At 32.9% G+C, this 24,346-nt stretch overlaps 3 protein-coding genes and 1 pseudogene across 4 annotated transcripts; 1 reads left to right on the top strand and 3 right to left on the bottom strand.

Annotated features, from left to right (window-relative positions):
* Positions 1-3,010: 3,010 nt before the first annotated feature.
* LOC120277400 (probable galacturonosyltransferase 13) lies at positions 3,011-7,293 on the top strand. Its single transcript, XM_039284232.1, has 6 exons — positions 3,011-3,417; positions 4,131-4,189; positions 4,301-4,456; positions 4,811-5,398; positions 5,610-5,912; positions 6,392-7,293. Exons 1-6 carry the CDS (start codon positions 3,180-3,182, stop codon positions 6,674-6,676), a joined length of 1,629 nt encoding a protein of 542 aa, XP_039140166.1. The 5' UTR covers positions 3,011-3,179; the 3' UTR covers positions 6,677-7,293.
* A 352-nt stretch (positions 7,294-7,645) lies between these two features.
* On the bottom strand, positions 7,646-10,560 carry LOC120277256 (heparanase-like protein 2). Of its 2 annotated transcripts, none has more exons than XM_039284016.1 (10): positions 10,458-10,560; positions 9,663-9,908; positions 9,541-9,577; positions 9,274-9,457; positions 9,039-9,187; positions 8,738-8,971; positions 8,479-8,668; positions 8,270-8,395; positions 8,088-8,187; positions 7,646-8,016 (listed from the first exon to the last, which is right to left on the bottom strand). In XM_039284016.1, exons 2-10 carry the CDS (start codon positions 9,879-9,881, stop codon positions 7,702-7,704), a joined length of 1,554 nt encoding a protein of 517 aa, XP_039139950.1. In that variant the 5' UTR covers positions 9,882-9,908; positions 10,458-10,560; the 3' UTR covers positions 7,646-7,701. The 2 variants fall into 2 exon arrangements, with proteins under 2 accessions (XP_039139950.1, XP_039139951.1); XM_039284017.1 differs by having other exon boundaries at positions 9,663-9,910; positions 10,461-10,559.
* Positions 10,561-11,429: 869 nt separating this feature from the next.
* LOC120277255 (heparanase-like protein 2) lies at positions 11,430-14,814 on the bottom strand. Its single transcript, XM_039284015.1, has 10 exons — positions 14,728-14,814; positions 13,777-14,024; positions 13,638-13,674; positions 13,370-13,553; positions 13,006-13,154; positions 12,689-12,922; positions 12,430-12,619; positions 12,222-12,347; positions 12,036-12,135; positions 11,430-11,961 (listed from the first exon to the last, which is right to left on the bottom strand). Exons 2-10 carry the CDS (start codon positions 13,984-13,986, stop codon positions 11,572-11,574), a joined length of 1,620 nt encoding a protein of 539 aa, XP_039139949.1. The 5' UTR covers positions 13,987-14,024; positions 14,728-14,814; the 3' UTR covers positions 11,430-11,571.
* A 903-nt stretch (positions 14,815-15,717) lies between these two features.
* Positions 15,718-17,453, bottom strand: LOC120277832 (annotated as a pseudogene).
* Positions 17,454-24,346: the final 6,893 nt, after the last annotated feature.

Here is a 24,346-nt window from a genome sequence, read left to right as displayed (position 1 = left end):
TGTCGTACAGGTCTTTATAATTGTGTATTTTTTGCCTTTTTAGTCCTTCTAATATTTTTAGGTACAATTAAGTCCTCATATTTGGTCGTGTTGGGTTGTTCTAGTCCACTCTAATATTTTTAGGTACAATTAAGTCCTTACAATTTACACTTACCCACTTATACTACGGACTATAATGACCCAACTCGACTAAATATGAGGACTTAATTGTACCTAAAAATATTGCAATGACTAAAAGGGCAGAAAGTGCACAATTACAGGGACTTGTACAGTAATTAGTACATATAATTAGTACTTAATCAATTTAATGCATGTGCTCTAACTTTATCTTTCTCAGTCCTATGTTTTTTTAACTGTGAGAGGACAATATTATGCAATTAATTGAGAAGCAACAAAAACTCCAAAGAGCAAGTGATTCAACAATCAAACTTGTTACTTTAGTTAAGTTAAGAGTTGGCTAATCAGGAACACCAAGTTTTACAATACACCCAGAAAAACTTATTATTTTGTACTTTTTTTATTTAATAAATATAATTTATCCACTTTATTTCCAAAAAACACATTGCAATTGTGCCTCGTGATTAACAATGTTACACGTGTTAGTTTCATCATGCTGATCTAAATATATGACAGACAAGATTTTTTTCTTAAATTATTTAATTTTAAAATATCCAAATATAAAAGAATATTTTCAAAAAATTATTCTTTTTATTTTTCAGAAAATCTCAACTGTCTCAACAGCAAATCAAATATACTTAAAAGAAAATCTAATCTAAACTAACCCAAAAGAAAATAACAAGAGTTGAATCAGTCAAACAATTTACATAAAATATAAAAAATAGAAAGAAAAAAAAAAACCATCCCTTGAGTCACAGTTTTAAACTTAATAAATACCAATGCATGACATCCTAACGTGCACTCTATTTAAAGCATGTACAAAAATCCATATGAGTGTTTGGTTTCCCTTCATGAGTCTCATGCCTTTGAGTTTAATATATAGTTCAAATCAAACCTCTCTTTCTCTCCATCTACCTCTCAAGATCCATAACCATTTGAAGAACTACAAAGCAAGAACCATGAGAACCTCTCATGGCATCATTATCTCATCTTTCCTCCTTCTTCTTCTCACCATCATCTTCATTTCCATTTCACCAACCTCTGGTGTTCATGTCAATCCAACCAAGATGACAACAAACCATGCATTTTCCCTCCATGGTCATCACCACCGTCATTTCCACTGCCACCGCCGTTCATTTTCATCACCACCTTCCCGGAATAAACTACAACCACATTACTGGTGCATGCAAGATCCACCGTCATCGCCGGAGCTCGATATCGATCCAAGATACGGCGTCGAAAAACGTCTTGTTCCTTCTGGCCCCAATCCTCTACACAACTGATCATTATCATTCTTTAATTTCTTGTTTTTTAATTTCTTTTCATTCCTTGAAGAGATGATATGTACTAGATTGAGTGAATGTAAAGGACTAAGAATGTATCATGGATGTCATTTTGCAGCTTGCTTCACTCTTAATCCTTGTCATTATCTCTTGAGCTTTTTTGGGGTGATGTGTAGCTTTTCTTGAGGTTTGTTTGATTGAAATCAAGGGAAGTCCATGAGTTTATTCATTGGGTTGAAAAAGCATTGAATATATTTGAATACATATAAATACAATGCTTTTCTAGTGGGGGCCAATGCCATTATTATTTTTGGATGATTTTCTCTTCCTTTCTTTTGATGCTTGTTAATGGCTATTGATGTGATGATTCTTGTATTCAGTTCTTCTTAATTCATAGAGACATGCACTATTGTTAATTTCTTGATGTAGCTTTAATCTTAGTCATCTTGCAGTGGTTCACCACCAAACTAGAACAAAATGAAATATCAAAGAGAGCAAGCATCAATGGGTTCATTAATCTTTATGGATTTATATATATCTTGTTAATTGAATTAATGCAGATATAATTAAGCTTCTCAATGTTTAATTAATGTAGAATTAAGTCACTGATCTTTTTAGTTTTATATCAAAATTCATGCTTTTGCTATATATATATAGAATCTAAGATGTAGATAAACAGAAACGCTTGCATCATCAACACAAAAATAATGACATATATATACACCAAAGAAACAACAGCATTGAGAATTATTATGCAATTAATTAATTGTTTTCTGAAATTTATTTTAATTTTTTATTGTTTATTTTGATGATTTCTTACTTCCAATTTACCCATCTGTATTGTTGCAAGTGCTTATTTTTTATTTTTAAAAAAAGCTAAAACACATCTTCAAGTATCAAGAATGATATTTAATTTGGTCGACTGATGTAATGTAGTCATTTATTTTATTTATTTATTTTATTTATTTATTTGATATATTATATATGGCGTAACATGGGTCATGCTTGACCCATGGACCTCTCTAGTTGTGTTAGGTCTACGGGCTTGGCCCGCCAAACTTATATATTATAAAAATATTACATTTTCTTATTTAAAAGCAACTAAAAATCACAGGGATTTTTTTCTTCATAATTTTAATATTTTTATTAAATTTATATTAAATAAGCAATTTATGTGACGAAAAAAATATAAAGTTGTAATTTTTGAATTTTCGCTTGCAAAAATATAAAGTTGCATATAATTTTTGAATTTTCTCATTGTTTTGTTTTTTGTTTTCTTATTTTTGTTTCCGTTCTGTCTCTCTAATAAAACAGTGTGATTTATCTAATTTATTAAATATATATAAAAGACAAAAAAATATATTTTTAAGCTATACATGGAAAAATAATGCTTTTAAGACAGACTTGTATTAAACACATAGTAAAATTAAAATCAAGGGGTTCATAGGGAAAAGAAAACACAAACTCTCTCTCTCTTCCAATCACACGGTTTTGACTAAATTTCGGAAAAAGAATAAAATTAAGTAATAATAATTTCAATGAATAATAAAATAAATATTTAAATAAATAAATAAATAAAAGCTCTAAATCTCAATATGCAAAAGAAGAAGAGAGAAAGAGAAAGAAAGAGAGAGAGAGAGAGATCCAAGCAAAGCGAAGCTAAGGAAAGCGAGCTCCTCTGGATCTTCAATGGCGGAAGCTTGGGAACTTGATAAAGGTACCACCTTTGATCGATTCTGATGAGAAGGAACGATCGGTGATCGATCGGCGGCAGCGAGGATGCAGATACGGCTGTCGCCGAGCATGAGGAGCATCACCATATTGGCGGGCAGCGGTGGAGGTGGCGGCGGAGGTGGCTATGGCTTATTGGACCTCATGAAGGTCAAGGTCGCCGCGCGGCACGTATCGTATCGGACGATGTTGCAGACCGTCCTCATCCTTGCTTTTCTCCTCCCTTTCGTCTTCATCCTCACCGCTGTTGTGACCCTTGAGGGGGTCAACAGCTGCTCGTCTTTTGGTTAGCTCATTTTCCCATTCTCTTGTTTGATTTTTGTTTGAGATTTGGCTGTGAGCGGTGGTGGATCTTTGTGATCTCGGTGTTCGAATGGATTGCTTGTCGTTCTGTGTTTTGGTGTTTGTTGTTGTTTTGATCAATGGATCTCGTGCTGTTGATTGATTGGTGAATTGGATTTTGCATCCAATGATTAGGTTTTGGATTCATGATCTCATTGCTGTTCTTTTAGACCACGTTGTTAGACTTTGGCCAATGGATCTGGTAATGGTTTCATTTTTGTAAAAATTATATTTTTACGCTTCTTGTGAATGCAATATTGATTTGTTTTAGGTTTGCAATTCCTGAATTCATGTTTCAGGAGTTCAGACAATTATTTTTTGTAGCTTTTTAGAATGATTGGTTTTCATGAATTCAATTTTAATTATAGGTTAAATTGATGGATGATCAAAAGAGCTCGGAAAATCTAGCTTCCCATTGGGCATCACTTCTTTTATGCTTTTGTTGTGTCTAGAGCATGATTCATGCTTTTAGAGTGTAGTGTTCTGTCATCTAGGCTATGTTGGTTTGGTTCTTACATGTGTTTTTTCACGCTAAATTTCTTACCGATGATGATTGTTGACTGTTTCACATATATGAATGGATATTAGGCGTTCTGTTGGTGTTGAATCTTTGTTATGTATTTACATTACTTGCTTATAATTCCTTGTTTGTTGCAGACTGCTTAGGAAGGCGGTTTGGGCCGAGTTTTCTTGTTAGGAGTGATGATCAATCGAGGGTAATTAATTACCTGTTGAAGTAATATCAAGTTCATTATAATTTTTTTGTGTACTGTTTTTTTGGGAAAGAATTTTGGTTTCATCGTGAAACACATGATTGATTTGTGCAGAGGCTTGTGAGGAATCTATACAAGACACTTGATCAAGTAAATGCTGAAGGAATTCCAGATGGCATGAAGGCGCTGAGTTCATTTGAAGAGTTCCTTTCTGAAATAAAGAAAGGCCAGTTTGATGCCAGGACATTTGCAATAAGTCTCAAGGCGACAGTATGTAATTAGTTGGATATTTGTTAGTTCTCTGATATAACTACATCAAGGTTGCCACTGAATAGTCGTTTTTTTGTTAAACCTAATAAGGATCTGGCACATGACAAAGGCCAAATGCCGATAACACTTTGCTTGATAACCATGCAGGGATTGTGCTAGAACTTCATTTTAACTTGTGTCAATTCTGTTACTGGGCTGCCAAAATTTGTAATTAATAAACTCGTAGTATGTCTTATGTTGTAGACTAGGTTTTTTTCTTCCTTTTATAACATGTTAGATTTTACGGGGCACTTATCATGTATTTTCTGAAGCAAATCATTCAATGAATCTCTCCATATCTTTTTTTTCGTGCAGATGGAAAATATGGATAAGGAGATAAAAAAGGCAAAGCTTTTAGAGCAGTTGCACAAGCATTTTGCAGCAACTTCTATTCCTAAAGGCATCCATTGTCTATCATTGCGTTTGACTGATGAATATTCATCAAATGCTCATGCACGGAAACAATTGCCTGCTCCAGAGTTGTTACCCTTTCTTTCTGATAATTCTTTACATCATTTTGTTGTAGCAAGTGACAACATTCTTGCTGCCTCTGTTGTGGTCACTTCAGCTGTGAGATCTTCTTTGCACCCTGAGAAGGTGGTCTTTCATGTCATAACTGACAAGAAGACTTACCCTGGTATGCATTCATGGTTTGCTTTGAATCCTCTTTCCCCTGCCATTGTGGAGGTGAAAGGTGTTCACCAGTTTGACTGGTTGACTAGAGAAAATGTACCTGTTCTTGAAGCTATAGAAAATAATCTTGGTGTTAGAAATCACTACCATGGAAATCATCTCATGGGGACCAATCTCAGTGATCCCCCTAGGGTTGTTGCTTCGAAGCTGCAGGCTAGGAGTCCGAAATACATTTCTTTGCTGAACCATCTTCGCATATATCTCCCTGAGGTAATTTTCTTGACTTTATTATGGCTATTATTAACTTTGAGCAAACAGTTGTCTTTTATTTTTATTTATCAACATATTCAGCGTTATGACAGCACATTAGTTACTGCATGTTCATTACTTTTTGCTGAATGGAATGTTCTTTTTCTCTTCTTCTTTAGCTATAATCTACTCTAACAGATCTTATCATTTCATGTGCAATGCGTAAAAACAGCTTTTTCCAAACCTCAGCAAGGTGATATTTCTTGATGATGATGTAGTTATTCAGCGTGACTTGTCGCCACTTTGGGACATCGATCTTTCGGGAAAGGTAAATGGTGCTGTAGAAACTTGCAAAGGTGAAGATAAATGGGTGATGTCTAAGCGGCTGAAAACATACCTCAACTTCTCCCATCCCCGCATAGCCAGCAAGTTTGATCCTGATGAGTGTGCTTGGGCCTATGGAATGAATATCTTTGATTTGAGTGTGTGGAGAAAGACAGACATCAGAGATACTTACCATCACTGGATCAAAGAGGTAAAGTTATGAAATTTTCTATGATTTTGTGCCTTTTGATTGAAGTTTGAAAGTTTCTGTCCCCATCTATGATGTTATTTAGGGTTAAGAATTGCCGATTAAATTTTATTGTTTAACCACTTGTGCTTCCGAAATAAAATCATTGACTTAGTTTAAATAGTCTTTGCTTGAATTGGTCGCATTGTTGCATGATTGCAATTTTGGGGTTCTCTATTTTGCATGATATGTCATGTCACAGAGTTTTCTATTTATTGACTAATGATGAGCCTGTGTACTTGTTTTGTGGTTTAGTTCCACATGCTGTTTGGTTTAATCTTTTCTGGTTCTTTAGATAAGTGCTACTAAACTTGCTTAATTATATTCCATTTTCATTATATTCAAGGTTTCATCGCTAAACCTAAACCTAAGTAATTCAATTTTCCCCATGATATTCCTCCCCAAGCAGCTAAAACAAAAAAAAAATTTCTTTGCTTATGCAGAATCTGAAGTCGAACCTGACATTGTGGAAGCTTGGAACACTTCCACCAGCGCTGATAGCATTCAGAGGACACATACATCCTATAGATCCATCTTGGCACATGCTAGGCCTGGGTTACCAAGAGAAGTCTGACATTGATAGCGTGAGGAAGGCTGCGGTGATCCATTACAATGGTCAGTGTAAACCATGGCTAGAGATTGGGTACAAACATCTTCAACCTTTCTGGACAAAATTTGTGAATTACTCCAATGAATTTATAAGGAACTGCCATATCTTGGAGCCTTAATTATATAGATGGAATAGGCACGTCAGAGAATTATTCATCGAAGGCAGGATACTAGGAATTGGGACTTGAGGCAATGGTAACACAGAAGGAAGTCTTTGATCGAGTTATCTGTCTACATTCAATACCATATGCCGTCCTTCCCGGTCCTTGCCTTTCAGTGATGAATAGCTACATTGCTGGTTACACGATATTCTTTCCATTTTGTAACATATCAGATCTGTGTTCTATAGAATACTCGACAGTTGATCTAAAAGGCTCTTCTGGAGGGTCATATTGACCCTGTTTTTGAGCAAAGAGCGTACGTAGAAGCATAACCGTCCCCATGGAATTGCTATGGGTTGAACAACAAGCTGGATAAACCATACAGGAGACGGGGTTTAAATTATTTTGTTCAAAGGTGCCGGCATAACTACTTCCTCTCTTTCTAGTTTGATACATGTTTACTATTTTTTTCCCTCTATTTTGTTATGTATGCATATGTTGATTCTAGTGTTCATGGAGATAAAATTGTTTCAAATCCAAGAACTTGTGCTGATAACAAGCTGGATAGTTGTTTTCATTCACAAGATATTGGAAATGTGCAGATGATTCTTTTTATCATCTTTCTGTTATCTTTATCTTGTTTGAAGATTGTCCAGCATCATGGTGTCACATTGATGGATCAATGCACCCACCATTAACTTTAATTTTGTGTATCACATGTGAGATGAAGTTACACTTGTGGCTACTACTGTTCATACAGAAATATCTTTGTGAATTTATCCACAAATCTCTTTTTTTTTTTTTTTAAATGTAATTAGAAATAACTGCTTGTCATCAAGTCAAGAAACAGGTAGAACATCACAATCTCTCAATTGCATCATCCATCACACAAATGGATTATAATCCTGTGATTGAATGTTAATAGTGAATCTTATTCATTTCGGCATCAATCAGTTTCAATGATAAATATGTTATACCCATTTAGCATTATACCATATGAAAAATCAAACTTTATGTTACTGATGCATAATTGAATACCATAGTTAATTACATGTTGAAGTATCAAAATCCGGCATGACTACAAAGACGATTGACAAGGGTCCTACCGATACGGGTGAGTCGCCAACAAATATAGGGTCAAGACTAGGAATGTCTCCGTCTCCGGTGAGCTCCAACGGACTTCCATTCAGCAGTATTGTTTGATTTAGATAGTTGTTATTCTCCGCAGTTAGATGATACTCTTGTTGATTTGCTGATTTCTCCAATATTCTGGTTTTATATTCACCAACATCATTTTGGACAGTAACATTGAACTGGGTTGAGTTGCTCAGGTTGATCAGCAATATAGTAATGCCTGTCTGTAATCAGAATAAAAATTAGACAGCTTAAATTGACAATAAAAATGAAAGGTTGTGAATCAAACCATTACATTATCTTTACTGCAATGTGCATATGCACGCAAATATGGAGATCCGTTGACACGAACCGAAAGCACATCGATACCCATAAGCCGATGCCACAATAAGGTGCTGATTTTGATCATTGATATCGACAGTTTAGTATCAGGCATTTTAAAATCAGTAGCAATTTAAGAATATCAAATTGTCTTACCTGTAGTAATCAGGATTTGGCATGAAAGTGTTTGTGTCAAGAAGGCCATAGTTGCCACCGATTAAAGTCTGTCGGCAGTACACCTGGGTATTATACTTCGATGCCATTCCAAGTTGATCCATGTACCTGAACATTATCCGGTGATCAAATTTAGGACACATTGAGTGAAGACGAAAGTAATTATCAATTAATGGCAATCGGCACTTCACCAGAAACTGTTCAAAAACTTATTCGAAACTTGCTGACTACCACTATTATAAGCACCGCCAGCTTCACCAACCCACGGAGAAGACCATGGACCATACTTCTCTATTGTGAGCTGAAGGTTTATGAACGTATTCGCTATTTGATCCAAATATTTTGGATCCAAGATTTTGCTTGCAATGTGGGGATCATCACCTACAAAATTACACCCATCATTATTTTTTCGAACATCATACAACATTATCATACACAATTTTGTCCTACCTGGACCTAAATTGTATATATGATGCGTCATGCCGTTAACGATGCGGTCTCCCGAAAACTGAAGGAGGTGAGCATACCAACTCTGGTCGAAGAAACCTCCCGGTGCTAATATTAATGATTGGGGACTCGAATTATTATATAACTCATCGAGCATGGATTTGAGTGCAATAAGATCTTTCCCGTATTGTTTGGCATCAACACTTGCACCGATACCATGCCCACTCAATTCATTTCCTGATACAATCAGAGGAAGAGTAAACCTCTTAATATATTAGTAATAAAATTCATAAGCAAAGATTACCAAACTCCCATGAATCAACTGGATATCCTTGTGAAACTGTATATTGAATGAAATCAAAAGCATTGCTATAGTTCCAACGGCCTCCCCAGACACCCTTCTTTTTTTGCTGCCTCCCTTTCAGTGCATTCAGACCAAATGTCACAATTACTCTGCAAACATAAAATTGAGTTTGTTGAACTTCCAGCAAAACTCTTTTCAATTTGATAATAATCACACAAATGCCAAGAATCTTTACCCAGTTTTTTCGAAGAAAAGATTGAGGTCATCCCATCTCTTCATGCTCAAACACCCGTTTGAAAAGCCAAAAAGGCCACCTTGTTTCTTTTCAAATGGAAGGCAGGGTTGTGCCAAGTCTCCGACGCCATAATCAACTTGATCTTGCAAAGAACCTCCGATTCTTAACCGGAAAGAACCAAAGGCTGCACACAAACGATGTTCAAAATAAAACTATTATCACAAGTGAATGTATGGTACTAAGATTGAATGAGAAATAGATGAATACCTTTAATGGCTTTGGCAAGAGTAGAATGATTCAAGTTCTGAACAATTCAAAGTAAATAACCAGAAAAATCAGAATTGATGCAATTGAAGTTTAATCAATGAAGATGAGTGACAGAATAATACCAGATTCAGAACAGAAGCTTGTCCCCAAGGACATTGATTATAGTTGCATTTCTCTGGAGGCCACCAATCAAGAGTGGCACAAACAAAGTTATCATCTGTTTCGGCAATTGTCTTAGAACCATTAACTATAATGGTTAAATTCTCAGTGTTTTGTGATGTTATTCCAGTGAGCATGTTGAGAAAAAGAAACAAAAGAAGATCAACACCCATTCTTCCCATTCTGAAGGTTTTCTTTTTTTCTTTTTCCTAAAAGAAAAAGAGCAAGAACATACAAAAACAATTAGTATGAACCTTTCGAGACGATGATTTCGGCAAATATTTATACTTCCTAAGTAGCAGAAATTGGTCAATTCATTGGAGTATGTCCGAAGTCAATAAGCTTTCCTTTCTATCCAGAGAACATTGGTTCATATCATTCAAGAAGATGTAAGAATAAAGGAAAAAGTATTTTATGTGAATCAAAAAGATTTTTCTTCTTTTTTCTTTTTCACTTTTTGTTTAAAAAAGAATATAAGTCATATTCAGAAAAATTATATCCATTTCCAAACAACAAAGAACACCAAAATTCCATTAATTCCATCAAACTAAAAGGCACTGTACTCACAAAAACAAACAAAATTCTTTTCTTATATTCAAAGCTAATGACAATATAACATGAAGAACATAACAAATCAAACAAAGCCAATGAGAATCCAGACATGCAAAAAAACTGTAAAAACACTTCATTTTCAGATCAAAACAACAGCATAAACAATAAAAAAAAGATTAAGAAAAATCAAAACAACAAAAAGGTACCTTTTTTTTTAAGCTCAAAGGCAACACCTTTCTCCCTCAGTCTCAGTTCTCACAACCGCCAGTGACCATCAATGGCTCATACACTGCTAATACAATTCTACACCACTTATTATTATTATTTTTTTTCAAAAAAGGACCACATTTTTTAATTAAATATAAATTCTCAAAACAATCTTAACTAAAAAGCTAAAAAAAAATTAATTTTTTAAAACAAACCTTTTAGCATGCACAGTGGGAATCTGTATGATTCTAGATAAGATTTATACCTAAAAATATGATTGTTACATACTTGACTGTTGTACCTAATATAAGTTTTGTATCTTATATTAATAAATGATTTTTTAAATCTGAAAGAATTATCCATTCATTCAAACTCCATCATACTAATCCATAATAAGCAACTGTAGAATAACCAATTGAAATGGTTAAATGTGGATGCCTTAAGTCTAAGAGGAATCTAATTGTTAATTAATTAATGAAATAAGTTCAACACATTAGTCAAAATTTTCTGTTTCTACAAAATAAATTGGTTAGAGTTAGGGTTTTGGTTTTTGATAGGGATGTAACAAGAAGGATAAATATTAGTGGAAGATGTGACCAACTGAAATGGACCGATATGGATGTATTTAGATTAAACAATGCAATTAGCACTCACACAAATCTTTCTGTTTTCACAATAAAACTTGCCTAGGGTTTAGATTTTCCAGCATTTCAAGATTGACAGTTTTAATTGGAATTGAACATCACCTAATTTTTATAACACACAAATTAACAGTTAAATGAGGCCAAGCCATAAGTCAGCTAGCAAAACATAACAAGTGATCAACAGAGCTACAAAACTTTCACAATCAAACTGTCCATTCATTCCTGCTTTCTCAGCAGACAACTTTCACAAGCATGTGTTTGTTGTTCTGTCAATTCATGAAATAGGTAGAAGATCACCATCTATACTTTGAATATTGCACTATATTTTGCAAATTGAATAGTAATACTGAATCTTATTTGTTTTGGTATCAATAAATTACAATGATAAATATGTTAATACACATTTAACATTATATTGTAGTATCACAAATCAAACTGTATGCTATCAACGCAAAATTCAACACAATAGTTATGTACATACTCGAGCCTCAAAGTTCGGGGCGACCACAAAGACAATCGACAATGGTGCTACCGATACCGGTGAGTCTGCTGGAACAAATATTGGTTGAAGACTAGGAATGTTTCCATCTTTAGTCAGCTCCAATGGACTTCCATTCAACAATACTGTTTGACTTAGATAGTTGCCATTCAGTGCAGTCAGATGGTACTCTTGTCGCTTTGCCGATCCATCTAATATCTTCCTTCCAACCCATGAAACGGTTTTCTTAAGGCCGTGGACAAAATTTCCATCCTTGTGGATGCCACCTCCTTCAGCGATATTTACATTGATGTCGTTTCGGACAGTCACACTGAACCATGTCGATTTGCTTAGGTTGATCAGCAGTATCGATACACCTACCTGTTATTGGAATGCATGTTAGACAGCTAGTCATACTTGAGTATCAAAATGAATGCAAAGAATCGAAGCATTACTTTTTGTTTCCTGCAATGAGCATATGCACGCAAATACGGAGATCCACTCATATCAACTGAAAGCACACCTTTACCCATAAGCCGATGCCACAGTAGTGCACTGTTATTGATAATTGGGAGTCAGAATCTGGGATCCATCGAACAATTTAAAATCAGTAGTAATTTGAGAAGGTCAAATGGTCTTGCCTGTAGTAATCAGGATTTGGCACGAAAGTTTTCGTGTCGAGGAGACCATAGTTGCCACCGATTAAAGTCTGTCGGCAATATGCCTTTGTATCATACTTCGATGCCATTCCAAGTTGATCCATGTACCTGAATGTTATCATGTTATCAAATTTAGGGCACAATGAGTGAATATGAAAATAATTTTCTACCAATGAAGATTGACACTTACCAGAAACTGTTCAAAAACTTATTTGAAACCAGTCGACTACCACTGTTATAAGCACCACCAGCTTCGCCGACCCAAGCGGAAGACCATGGGCCATGCCTCTGTATCGTGAGTTGGAGATTTCTGAATGTATTTGCTATTTGACTCAAATATTTTGGATCCAAGATTTTACTTGCAATACGAGAATCATCACCTAAAAAACGACACATCAACCATTAATTTTTGAATATCTTGAAGCATTGTTAGATATTTATTGTCTTACCTCCGCCTAAATTGTATATATGATGCGTCAAACCATTAACAATACCAGGTCCTGAAACCTGAAGGAGCTGAGCATACCATTCCTGCTCGAAGAAACCTCCTGGTGCTAATATCAATGGTTTTGAACTTGAATTCTTATATAACTCATTGACAATGGATTTGAGAGCAATAATATCTTTCCCATATTGTTCAGCATCAACACTTGCGCCGATTCCATGCCCACTCAATTCATTTCCTGATACATTTTAGAACTATACGAAGTCAAAAAAGAGTAAATCTTGCGATTTATTATTAATAAAATTCATAAGCATAGATTACCAAACTCCCACGAATCAACTCGATATCCTTTTGAAACTGTGTATTCAATGAAGTCACGAGCATTGCTATAATTCCAAGAGCCTCCCCAGACACTTTTCCTTATCTGTTTCCTCCCTTTTAGTGCATTCAGACCAAATGTCACAATCGCTCTGCAAACGTAAAATAAAATCAGTCTTTCAAGAGACTTGAGTAGCAAAGATAATGAAACATGTCAAGAGAGCCAATCATAATTCAATCAACAATATTTTATTTGTAATCCCTATATGATAATAATCATACAGAAGCAGTAAAATAGAGAAATACAAAAGCAGCAAAATAGAGAAATAAGTGAAAAGAGAAAAATACAAATGCTATAAATCATTACCCTGACTTTTGGAAGAGAAGATTGAGTTCATCCCATCTCTTCATGCTCAAACACCCTGTAGAAAAACCAAAAAGGCCACCTTGCATCTTTTTAAATGGAAGGCAGGGTTGTCCCAAGTCTCCTATGCCATAATCAACTTGGTCTTCCAAAGAGCCTCCAACTCTTATCCGCAAAGAACCGAAAGCTGCAATAACCCAATAGAATAGAAAGTGTAGGTATGGTACTAAGATTTTTAAAGTAACAAACTAATAAAGAAATTAATGCATACCTTGTATTGCTTTGGATAGAATAGGATGATTCAAGTTCTGAACAATTGAAAAGAAAAATCAAAACTTAAGTCATTGAAGTTTAATTTTGAGCAAAATGGAAAGAAAAAACCTCAATGTAGTTAATTGACAGAATCATACCAGATTTAGAATAGAAGCTTGTCCCCAAGGACATTGATTATAGTTGCATTTCTCCGGAGGCCACCAATCAAGAGTAGCACAGACAAAGTTATCATCTGTTTCAGCAATTGTAGCAGAACCCCTAACTATGATGGTCACATCTTCGGTGTTTTGCGCTATTATTCCAGGGAGCAAGTAGAAAAAAAGAAACAACAAAAGGCGAAGACCCATTCCTCCAATTCCAATTTTTTCCCTTTTTTTTTTTTTTTCTGAAGAGAGAACATATTAAAAAAAATTAGAATGAAGCTTTAGAGATAGTTTTAGCAAATATGCATGATAAAAACAACTCCAACAAATGAGAAAAATAGACTTTTAGCAAAACTTTGAAAATCAAGCATCAGAACTTGACAGAAGAATAAAGATGTTATCTTTGGAGTATGTCTGAAGTCAGTAATCTTTCCTTTCAATCTAGATAATAAAGTCATCCAAGAAAATGAAAGAACAAAGCCACCATATTCATTTCATATTCATCAGAAATGTTTTGAAAATTTTTTTAAAGAATGCACCATAACTATGATTAAAAGAGCAGATCAAGCCCAACTTTTTTTTTTCTTTGCGTATAAAGAATTAATTTCATATTTCCAATGAAGCATAAAAATCAACATATAGCAATTACATAATTTTCCCATTGCCAAACAACAAAGAAAGCCAAAAATCCCTAACATTCATTCCATCAAACAAAAAGGCATTGTGTATACAAAAACAAACACAAATCCACTCTTTTTTCCAAATCTGGAATACCAAAACAAGATTCAAACATGCAAAGCTAATGGCACACACAACAAAACAAATCAAACAAACCCAATGCACATCCAAACAAACAAATACTATAAAAACACTCCCTTTTAGATCAAACCAGCAACTTATCAAACAAAAACTTCACCAAAAAAAAAGAAAAAAAAAAAAGCTGACCTTTTTCAGCTCAAAGGCAACACCTTTCTCCTTCCCTCTTAGCTCTCACAATGAATCCTGCATCTCATGGAAACCATTCCCAAACTTGAGAAATTTGGCAACCTTTGGCGCTGGTTTTATCCTCCTTCTCTCTGGCCCCGCCACACTGTCCTACTTTCACATCACTTTTCCACACAAGGACAACCTTTTTTATTAATTACAAATCCTTAAACATGAGAGAAAATTATCAATTGATCCCTGTCCTTCCACTTTTATAGTTTTATTGCAATAAATAAATAATTATCTCAAAAATTAATTAAAACTTAAATAATTGATCCTAATAATTTTCTAATAATTTGGAAAATCATAGAAGACTATTTTATATATTTATGGACCATGGATTTGGTTGGGGATCTGCTTAAGAAACCACAGGCCAACAATGAGATAATTAATAGTGGATGGTATGACCAATTGAAAAGCATGAAGATGGATGTCTTTAGATTAATCTATTCATTATTAAATTGAAGTGGGGTTATCTCTCTTTCAATGAAAAGAACTTAATTAGGGTTAGGGTTTCAATGAGGATGTGACTTGGAAGTAGCAGAGGCCCAAATGTCCAGCATTCCAAGTTTGACAATTTTGAAGTATAGTTTGAACATGTGTCATTAAGACCGTGCTTAAAAAGTTACTTTTTAGTTATATTAAATATTTAAATGTTAAATTTCATATATATGCTTATATAGTTACTAGTGTGGGCTAGCTCGCGTTTGACGCTATGAGGGTTATCTATAATGTTTTTGGGAAAAACTTTCATATGTAATTAATATTTTATTCGTTGATAATTGTTATTTATTAGAAGTGTTTCATTAATTTTTTTGAAAAAAACACATTTAATTTGTAAGTGTTTATTAATGTATTAAAATACGTGCAAAAGTTCAAGTTTTTATTGTCCATTCCACATAAAGCAACATAAAAAGGGTACTAAAATAATCATTTCATTCATGATTTTCATTATAAATGTGCTTCAGAATATTTCGGATGCTCAACATCGTCATCCATGGTAGTCTGAAGGTTGAGTACGAAGCAGAGTGATTTCCCGGTGGGTTTTCGTGAGATGAGTTGGATTTGAGAGGTTTTTTTCCCATTGTTGTTTGATGAGTCAACCTGAAAAATAATAAATGTATTAGCTCATTTTTTCATTAAGTAATGAGTTGTTGGTAATTGGGACGATATACTAAAAAAACATGCTATAGTTATTAATGTATGGATCGTTTAGTGTTACATTTGTTTTCCATGATAATCAGAGTAAATCAATTAGTTATTCATTTTATTTTGTATTTTTAAATTGATATGCAAGTATTATTGTTATATGTGATTTTTTTTTCATTAATCATGATTAGTCTAAGATTAATTTGTAGTTAACTTGATATTTTTCACATATTTAAATTGAACTTACATTTTTTTTGGAGTGTTCTAGTTGCTCATAGTTCCAATTTAGTTTTGATGACACTTGTTCATGACATGGGTGGTAGTCCTGTCATTTCAGTAAAATTTTTCACATTAGCAATAACTATTAATGCATTCATATTTTGGGCAAAAAATTTCAAAAAACATTTGTAAAAATTTACTTCGAGTTTCTCCATAAGCTGCTTTGCATTTGAAGCGCAGACAATAATATGTCCCGTGACTTGGGACTGATGAAACCTTCTTCTACAACTTTTGGTCAATGAAAGAAAGCAATGAGTCGTAGTAGCCATTAATATTCAATAATCCAACCTACAACCATGAATAAGTTTGTCATAATTTGTTCATAATTTCCATTATGTTTTGGCTATAATTGCCATTGAATTACCGGCTTGTTGTGTATGCCTAGTTGTGCCCACGTAATTACTTTCCAAAAAGTTCTTCAAGAGTACCATAACCTCCTCAGATAATAATTTTCAAATTGAGATTAATATTTCAAGAGAAAAAATTAATGACTTGTGAGAGGATGTATAATGAATGATAAATAGTAATGATACCAAAAATAAAACAATGTTAGTGAATATATAACAAATATGAAATGTAGGGTTGTGTAATAACCAGGCATAGTAATAAAAGCATCGAATTCAGCAGTCATCTCCGCTTTTCTTTTGGTGCATATCGGCCACAGGTTTTACTTCTCCTATAGTGACGCCAGTGATCTGACAAATTTACAAAACAATATATTATTGAATAGCCATTGGTATTTGTGGTGGAATAGCTTGTCATAAAAATTCAATAATTTTTTTTGTCATACCTCTTTATCCATTAGAGCTTTGGGAATGATACTAAGCATATGGAGAAAAAAATGTTAATAACTTCAGCTCAAATAAATGGTGTTTTGAAATAAAAAATAAAACCATACCCAAGAACTTGTTTTCCACCATTAAAGACAGTTTGTGATATCAAGCCCATTAATCCAATATTGCCTCCTCCATATACTAAATTAATGTCTTTCATCACCTGAAGGGATTTGCAAAGGTTATTTCATATTTTTTGTAGTTGAGCATACACAAATGAGTAGGTTATATGATTATAAGAACAATAATAGAGAAAGAACAATGGAACGGAAGAGAGAGTGATGAAAAAAACAATTAAAATTAGGTAAAAGTAAGAAGCCAAACCAGTTCTTTGCCAAGATCAATAGCAGCATCTTGATAACTCTTTTGCTTTCCTAGGCTGCTACCGCAAAAAACACAAACTGTCTTGAATTTGGATGTACTCATTCTCTTTCTTTTGTTTTGCTTTACTAACACTGCGAATTGCATTAAATTATAATAAGGAAAGATAAATTCAAGATGCAAGTATGATATTTTTTTTTTTCTTGCTATAAATAAAACAAACTGGTTGATAATTGAATAATAATAATAATAATAATAATAAGGATGAGCAAAAGAGGATCTTGGAATTGTAGAAAACATTAGATTGATGATATGTATCTTTTGTTGGAGTCTTACCACGTCCCCGATCTAGGATATTAATGATTGTGTTGGAAGAGTACTCTATTTCTATATATAGAGAGATGGTTTCCTTGTGTTGTTCTTCTTGGTTCATTATATTGTTCATGTTTTTTTCGGATTTTTTTGAAAAATAGATTTGATTTCCATTAGTACAATTTTTTCTAAAAATGTAATTGAAAAATGTTAAAATTATGATAAAAATCCAAAAAGAAGGGTAGATTTTTCTTAAAAAGAAGAGTAGATTTTCTTAAAAGAAGAGTAGATTTTTTTATATCAATCCAGCCAAAAGCTAGCAAACTCTAGTTTTTTGGATCATGATGATAAAAATTCCATTCCAATCCTGCTATAAGCTAGCAAACCCTAAAAAAATTTTGATCCCGATGATTAATGTGTAGATTTGCATTGGATTGTCTCTTGATTGGATGGGAGCAATAAACAACATATATTGTGTTATAACATATAATGGGCAAAGACTAAGAAGTCAAGCTCAAATACCAAAAAATGGATCTAGCTATTTCATTCCATGCTTAAATGATTAGTTGGCGATCTTGACATCCATAACCATCTTTTTAGCAAATCTTGTTTTCTTGGACAACCTCATTGAGAACATAATCCTTAATATCTTTGTCGAAAGATGCAAACAAATAACATCATGTTTGAAAAAACAATGACCATCAATTGTTAAATTGAGACAAAGAAAAGTAACATATAGATGTCCTATAACAGCAAAATCCTATGACAAATGATATAACTATCTAATAGCTACAAAAGTCTTTTGCCAAATAAGCACAAAGAAAAATATATGAATTGATGAAAAATTGTGAAAATTAAAACCAAATCTTACCTCCTTAGACAAAGAATTGACAACAAAATCCTTGATATCTCTAATGACATATGCAAACAAATAATATAAAAAGTTGCGTCTGGAAAACCATGGCAGCAAGAAAAGAAAAAAAACAAACAAAACAAAACACACAATCTCTCTCTCTCTCTCTCTCTCTTTCCTCTATGTATATATACATCCATTTATTATGTGTTATTTTCTTTGTTTTTCTCTATATATATATATATATACACTTCCATCTATCACAGCTTTGTTTGGGAGTTTGCATTTGTGGTGATCATTATTCTCTAGTTTGTTAGAACGTTTTTCTTTCCTTATCTAGGTCTATATTTTTTTTTCTCTATGTATTTTCCTTCATTGGTTGCTTTCATTTTTGTTTGTCTTCAATTTTTTTTTCTCACATTACTAATGATAAATTTTTTTCATTTTGTTAGTATGGGAGAGAAGTATTGCAAGTCTTTTATTGACATCATCCCTCAAGAATTGATTGAAGAAATCATGCATATATTGCTTCAACATCTTCTAGATCTCTTCATGATCTCAAAAATATTACGTGATCGGTAATTTTATTAATTATTCATAGTATAAAAAGGCATAGTTGCTTCTTTTGAATTATGAGTGTATATATACATATATCTTTTGCAGTTGTAAGAGTTTTTTTATGTAGCATCGAAAAAGTCGGAAAGTTGGGCGCTAATGCGGGTTGATAATTTATGGTATCTTGACATGAAGGAGATATTAGTGTTCTTCAAAAATTGTGCCCGCAAGACAATTTGGAAGCTTGTTTGGTGCTTGATTGGTGCAAAACTTATCTTTCCTTTTTTTTATTGTAGATAAGTTATAGTATTAATATTGACAATATTTTTTTGACATTGTTTTTTTCGGATCGACCGTATGAAGTTGAAAAATGGATTCGTGCATCCAATATCTAACAAATGCAGCTTTTGAAAGGTCATTTACTTGTCGGGTATGTAGGGGGAATTATTTTGTACAAAAAAATCGTGGAACACGCCCTTTCCTGCATGATAATGCTCAACATGGTTGCTACTGGAAGAGTTGATCATGGCTCAAAACCATTTGAAAGCAAAAAATCTGGTAATTATATAATAAATAATTGTAGATATTCTGCAGCAAAATTATTTAGAGATATCGTATGGAGTATAGAATGTAAATGGATAGAAAAAGAGGGATGGGAGTGTGAGAGCCATTTGTGTGGTCGAAAAATAGATGATGTCCTTTGTAATGAATGGTTAGGTGAAGATGGATTAGTGAGAGAGTTTTGTAGTCAAGTTTGTAGATGGAAATATGAATTTAATATGTTTACAACACTTCTGTAATGGATTTTATTTGTAATGGAATTTTGAAGCAATGCTTAAAATTTCATTGTTTTGATTCATTTATTTGTTTAGTAATTTATTTATTTATTGAAAAATAAGTTTTGACTTGGGCTAACATGTTTTTCTGACTTCCAAATTTTTTTCAAATTTCTCATTGATGATGGATTCTTCTAATATTTCATCTTTTACCGATAGAATAGTTATGATGATTTTTTTTCACATAATGTGATGGAGATGAGAAATTATCTTTTCTTATTATTTTTTTTTTGTCATTATATGATGGTTGTAAAAAAATGACTAAATTCTTTATGGTTTTGCATGGAGTCTTATTCTATGTATTTAACATAATAACAATAATTCTAAAACAAATCGAAAAAAACAACAGCAACCAACATGCTCCAAATGGCAATGAGTTAGGCTCAAATTTTATCAATTGATTTTAACATAATAATTTTTTAAAAAGGTTAGACCAAAAACAAAGTTAGGTTCCCATCCCTTCAAGACTCATCAATCTATTTCAATGCAATCTATCATAATAAAATTTTCAAATAAAAAAAATTCAAAATCCATGCACCAAATAGAGTTCAAAGGCTTTAGGGGGATAAACTTTATATGTATGTATATGTATGTATATGTATATATATATATATCTATATGTGTGTGTCCAAATCTCATTTGGAAAGGTTTAAATGAGAGTGTAAGGGCTATTGAGTAATTTTATTTTGTTAGTTTAATCAATCTTGAAAGTCCAAATGTTACCATGTTTGATGTTGATGCAAGAGAATTTACTCTCAATATATACAAAGGATGTTTTTGTAAAATCATATATTTACATATATAATAACATTTGTAAAATAAAATAAACCTTAATCATGTTCTCTCCCCAAACATGAGATTATTAATTAATATTTTTTAATTAATATTAAAGATAATAACAATAATTAATATAATTTTTACCCTAAATCTTAACCTCCGGCCGTCCCTTCCATCATTCGATGCGCCATCTCCCACGCATGTGGGAACTGATGAGTAGAGGACGTTAGCAACGGGCGTTGAAGAGTCTTGCATGGATGAAAGCGTGATCGAGCCAAGAATCCAACTGCATAACGGAGGGCAGGAAATGAAGGTGCGGGCAAGAGAATTTGCTACGCCATCTCTCACAGCAAGGGGATGGATTCACCGTACTCAACACGCTTACTGATGAGGAATGAAGAGAACCAAAGATGGAGAAAGCAAAGAACTTGGAAAAAAATGTTATTATCTAAGTTTATGACAGTGCAAAAATCAACTATTTATTATCTAAGTTCATGATGGACAAAGACAACTGCTCAGCTTTTTAAAATTGAAAAATTTTTTTGTCTCAGATCTTTTTGTCTATTTGCATTATAGTATGCAACCATTAATTGTCAACTTCTTGTATTAATTACTTTCATTACATATATTAATTGAGTATATATGAAAGAATATGCTACCTAATAAACCATTTGAGAATTAATGGTACTTTGTTTTATATATATATATATATATATATTGATGACTATCACAGAGGTTTTGATGATCAAACTATATTTCTATTAAATTTAAAAAAACTCATTTTATTCATAACAAAACTCTCTTTAATTATTTCATCGTTTTTCATAGCAAAGCTTTCATCTTGCAATACATCATTAGAAGTGATGAACAACATACTCATTACAAGATTAAAGATGAAGGTAATGCATCTCGATTGACAAAAAACTCAGAAATGGTGGTAATATTGATCCAATCATCGCCATCTCTATCAACCAAGTGATCATGATTATCATTAATCTCGAAGTTATCTTCATAACAATTTTCCTTCTCCTTTTCTGAAGGAAGAGGTGATGGAGGTGGCAATGGAGGAGGTGGAGAAGGCACAGTGAGAAACTCATAGCAAAAAAATTAGTCCGAGCTTTCTTGATACCTCTAAAGGTGATTGATGACATGTCATAAGCCACCGCCGCTTCTTCCGTGTATCAAATGTGCCTAACCAATGTCTTTTTTTAGTAGAAGGGTTTCTAATCTCTGCCGCATAACGTCCCGATGGTCTCCTTCGTACTCCTAAGTACCCCGTCGATGCTCTACATCGTCTTCTCTGATGACGGGGTAAGATGATGCATTGTAAGTCAAGCATGTCCATAGATGTGCAATGTTAATTGTTGCAAGATTGTTTAGTATCTTATCTCTATATAGATAGTTGAATTGAATAATATATATATATATATATATATTGGAGGAAGAATTGAATTAGGGTTCTATAGAGTAATATAGGTGGTGTTGGGATGTCATACGGTGATTACTGTAGATGTCCTTATATTTGTAATCTAAGGCCGTTCTTGGATTATGAATCAATTTTATTTATTATCATTATGAAAAAAAATAGAAAGTTTAATGGGGAATAGGTTCAATACAACAAAAAAATATTAAATTAATAATAATAACATAAATTATTTTCATACAGTTTTTTTCAAAAACCCCAAACTTAATCAAACAAATTTCTAAATGACATGAAAGGGATTTAAGGGATTAACTTTATATACGTTGATCTTCTAGATCTTCTTCTTTGGTGATGTAGCCTTATGCATTGGAAGTCGTATGTCCATAAATATGTAATGTTAATTATTGCATGATTGTTTTGTATCTTATCTCTTTATATATAGTTTTATGCAATCATATATGTATATATATATATATATATATATAGTTTGGAAAAACAATTAAATTAGGGTTTTGTAGAGTAATGTAGGTGTTGGTCGGTTGCTATATGTAATGTTAATTGTTGTTAGGTTGTTTTGTCTCTTATCTCTCTATATATAGTTATATGCAATCATATATGTATATATATTTATATAGTTTGGAAAAACAATTGAATTAGGGTTTTCTAGAGTAATGTAAGTGTTGTTAGGTTGGAATACAACAACTGCTTCAACACTTTGAAGAACATGGCAATTATATCTCAACAAAGATTGATGCGATTGTATATCATGTTAGATTTAGCAGAGTGATGTTGGAGTGTTATTTGGGAATATTACTCCGACTTTCTCAAGTTTTTGTTTGTTTGTTTGTTGGTTGGGATAGCCATTACTACCTCACAAATGTCTATATAGAGAAAGATAGTTGTTTTGTCTTGTTTGTCTTTGGTTATTGTTATGTTTTTTAAATACATTATATATATTATTTTGTCAAAGATTGTGATCATGTTTTGTTAGATTTTCTTAAAAGAAGAGTAGATTTGTTTTATATTTGAATTGATGAATTAGGGTTCTGTAGAGTAATATAGGTGTTGTTGGGATGTCATACGGCAGTCACTATAGACATCTTTATATTTGTAATCTAAGGCCGTTCTTGAATTATGATTCAATTTTATTTATTATCATTATGAAAAAAAATAAGAAAGTTTAATGGGAAATAGGTTCAATACAACAAAATAATATTAAATTTCCCACCCAATTAAACATCTCCAAATGACATGGAAAGGATTTAAGGGGATCAAATGTTAATCATCTAGATCTTCTTCTTTGGTGACAGGGTAGTTTATCTCTTTATATATACTTTTATGCAATCATATATGTATATATATATATATATATATATATATATATATTAGTTTGGAAAAACAATTAAATTAGTGGTTTTATTAAATTATTCAAGTGGCAGGATTAGTGTTACGCTCTCAAAAAACAATTAAACCAAAATTAGAAAAACCAAAAAATCAGCTATTAATATGATATATATGCATATATAAATATAGGTATGATTTTTGTTTATTTTAATTTTGTTTTCATTTTTTCCAATTTTTTTTGTATATATAAATATAGGCATGATTTTGTCTATTTTTATTTTATTTTCACTTTTCCCAATTCTTTTTCATATATATATGTGTGTGTGTGTGTGTGTGTGTTTTTGTGTTGAAGCCGAGGGGAACATTATTCAAGCGGGCGGATTAGTGGGCACGCCTGAGAGCGTAGGGGGCGGAGGAGGTAGCATCATTGAGGGGTAGGGTTAGGGTTCAAAAACAATCACCGATAAAACCCTTTCGATTTCGATGGTATACTTATCCACTGGAGTAGAGAAATAGGTGTTGATAGTGTTCTTTAATATTATATTGTTGTCGGTTTTATTGACGCTTGACTAACAATAGAGAGTCTGGAAAAATGTTTTTACTTTATTTGCAAAACCCTAATCATGATTTGGTAGGATAAATCAAAGCCAAGTAATGGTCTGCTATGCTCACTCACGGATGTTCATCATAGTATTTGTTGTTGCTTTCATGGCCCATCGATTAACAAATGAACTCAAGAAGGATATTAAAGTGAGCTAGCAGAGGTATTAATGATAAAGGAAATCAACAAAGACAAACCTCAAGGAATAGTGATGTTTTCGTCTACATATATATATATGTATATATTATATGCTTTTGATCTCGAGAAAATGCATGTATATAAAACGTGATGGTATGA

The sequence above is a fragment of the Dioscorea cayenensis genome, chromosome 15 (assembly GCF_009730915.1).
Source record: "Dioscorea cayenensis subsp. rotundata cultivar TDr96_F1 chromosome 15, TDr96_F1_v2_PseudoChromosome.rev07_lg8_w22 25.fasta, whole genome shotgun sequence".
In the NCBI taxonomy this organism is placed as follows: Eukaryota; Viridiplantae; Streptophyta; class Magnoliopsida; order Dioscoreales; family Dioscoreaceae; genus Dioscorea; species Dioscorea cayenensis.
Note: the sequence above shows the minus strand (reverse complement) of the source record. Positions and strands in the feature narration are given on the sequence as shown.

Excerpts from the sequence above, each read along its gene's own strand:
- LOC120277400 (XM_039284232.1), top strand. The coding sequence starts at position 3,180 with ATGCAGATACGGCTGTCGCCGAGCATGAGGAGCATCACCATATTGGCG. Across the intron at positions 3,418-4,130 it reads CAACAGCTGCTCGTCTTTTG|ACTGCTTAGGAAGGCGGTTT; the intron begins GTTAGCTCATTT and ends TGTTTGTTGCAG. Across the intron at positions 4,457-4,810 it reads CAATAAGTCTCAAGGCGACA|ATGGAAAATATGGATAAGGA; the intron begins GTATGTAATTAG and ends TTTTTCGTGCAG.
- LOC120277256 (XM_039284016.1), bottom strand. The coding sequence starts at position 9,881 with ATGGGAAGAATGGGTGTTGATCTTCTTTTGTTTCTTTTTCTCAACATG. Across the intron at positions 9,188-9,273 it reads CTTTTCTTCGAAAAAACTGG|AGTAATTGTGACATTTGGTC; the intron begins GTAAAGATTCTT and ends TTATGTTTGCAG. Across the intron at positions 8,396-8,478 it reads AAGTTTTTGAACAGTTTCTG|GTACATGGATCAACTTGGAA; the intron begins GTGAAGTGCCGA and ends GATAATGTTCAG.
- LOC120277255 (XM_039284015.1), bottom strand. The coding sequence starts at position 13,986 with ATGGGTCTTCGCCTTTTGTTGTTTCTTTTTTTCTACTTGCTCCCTGGA. Across the intron at positions 13,155-13,369 it reads CTTCTCTTCCAAAAGTCAGG|AGCGATTGTGACATTTGGTC; the intron begins GTAATGATTTAT and ends TTACGTTTGCAG. Across the intron at positions 12,923-13,005 it reads AGTTGATTCGTGGGAGTTTG|GAAATGAATTGAGTGGGCAT; the intron begins GTAATCTATGCT and ends AAAATGTATCAG.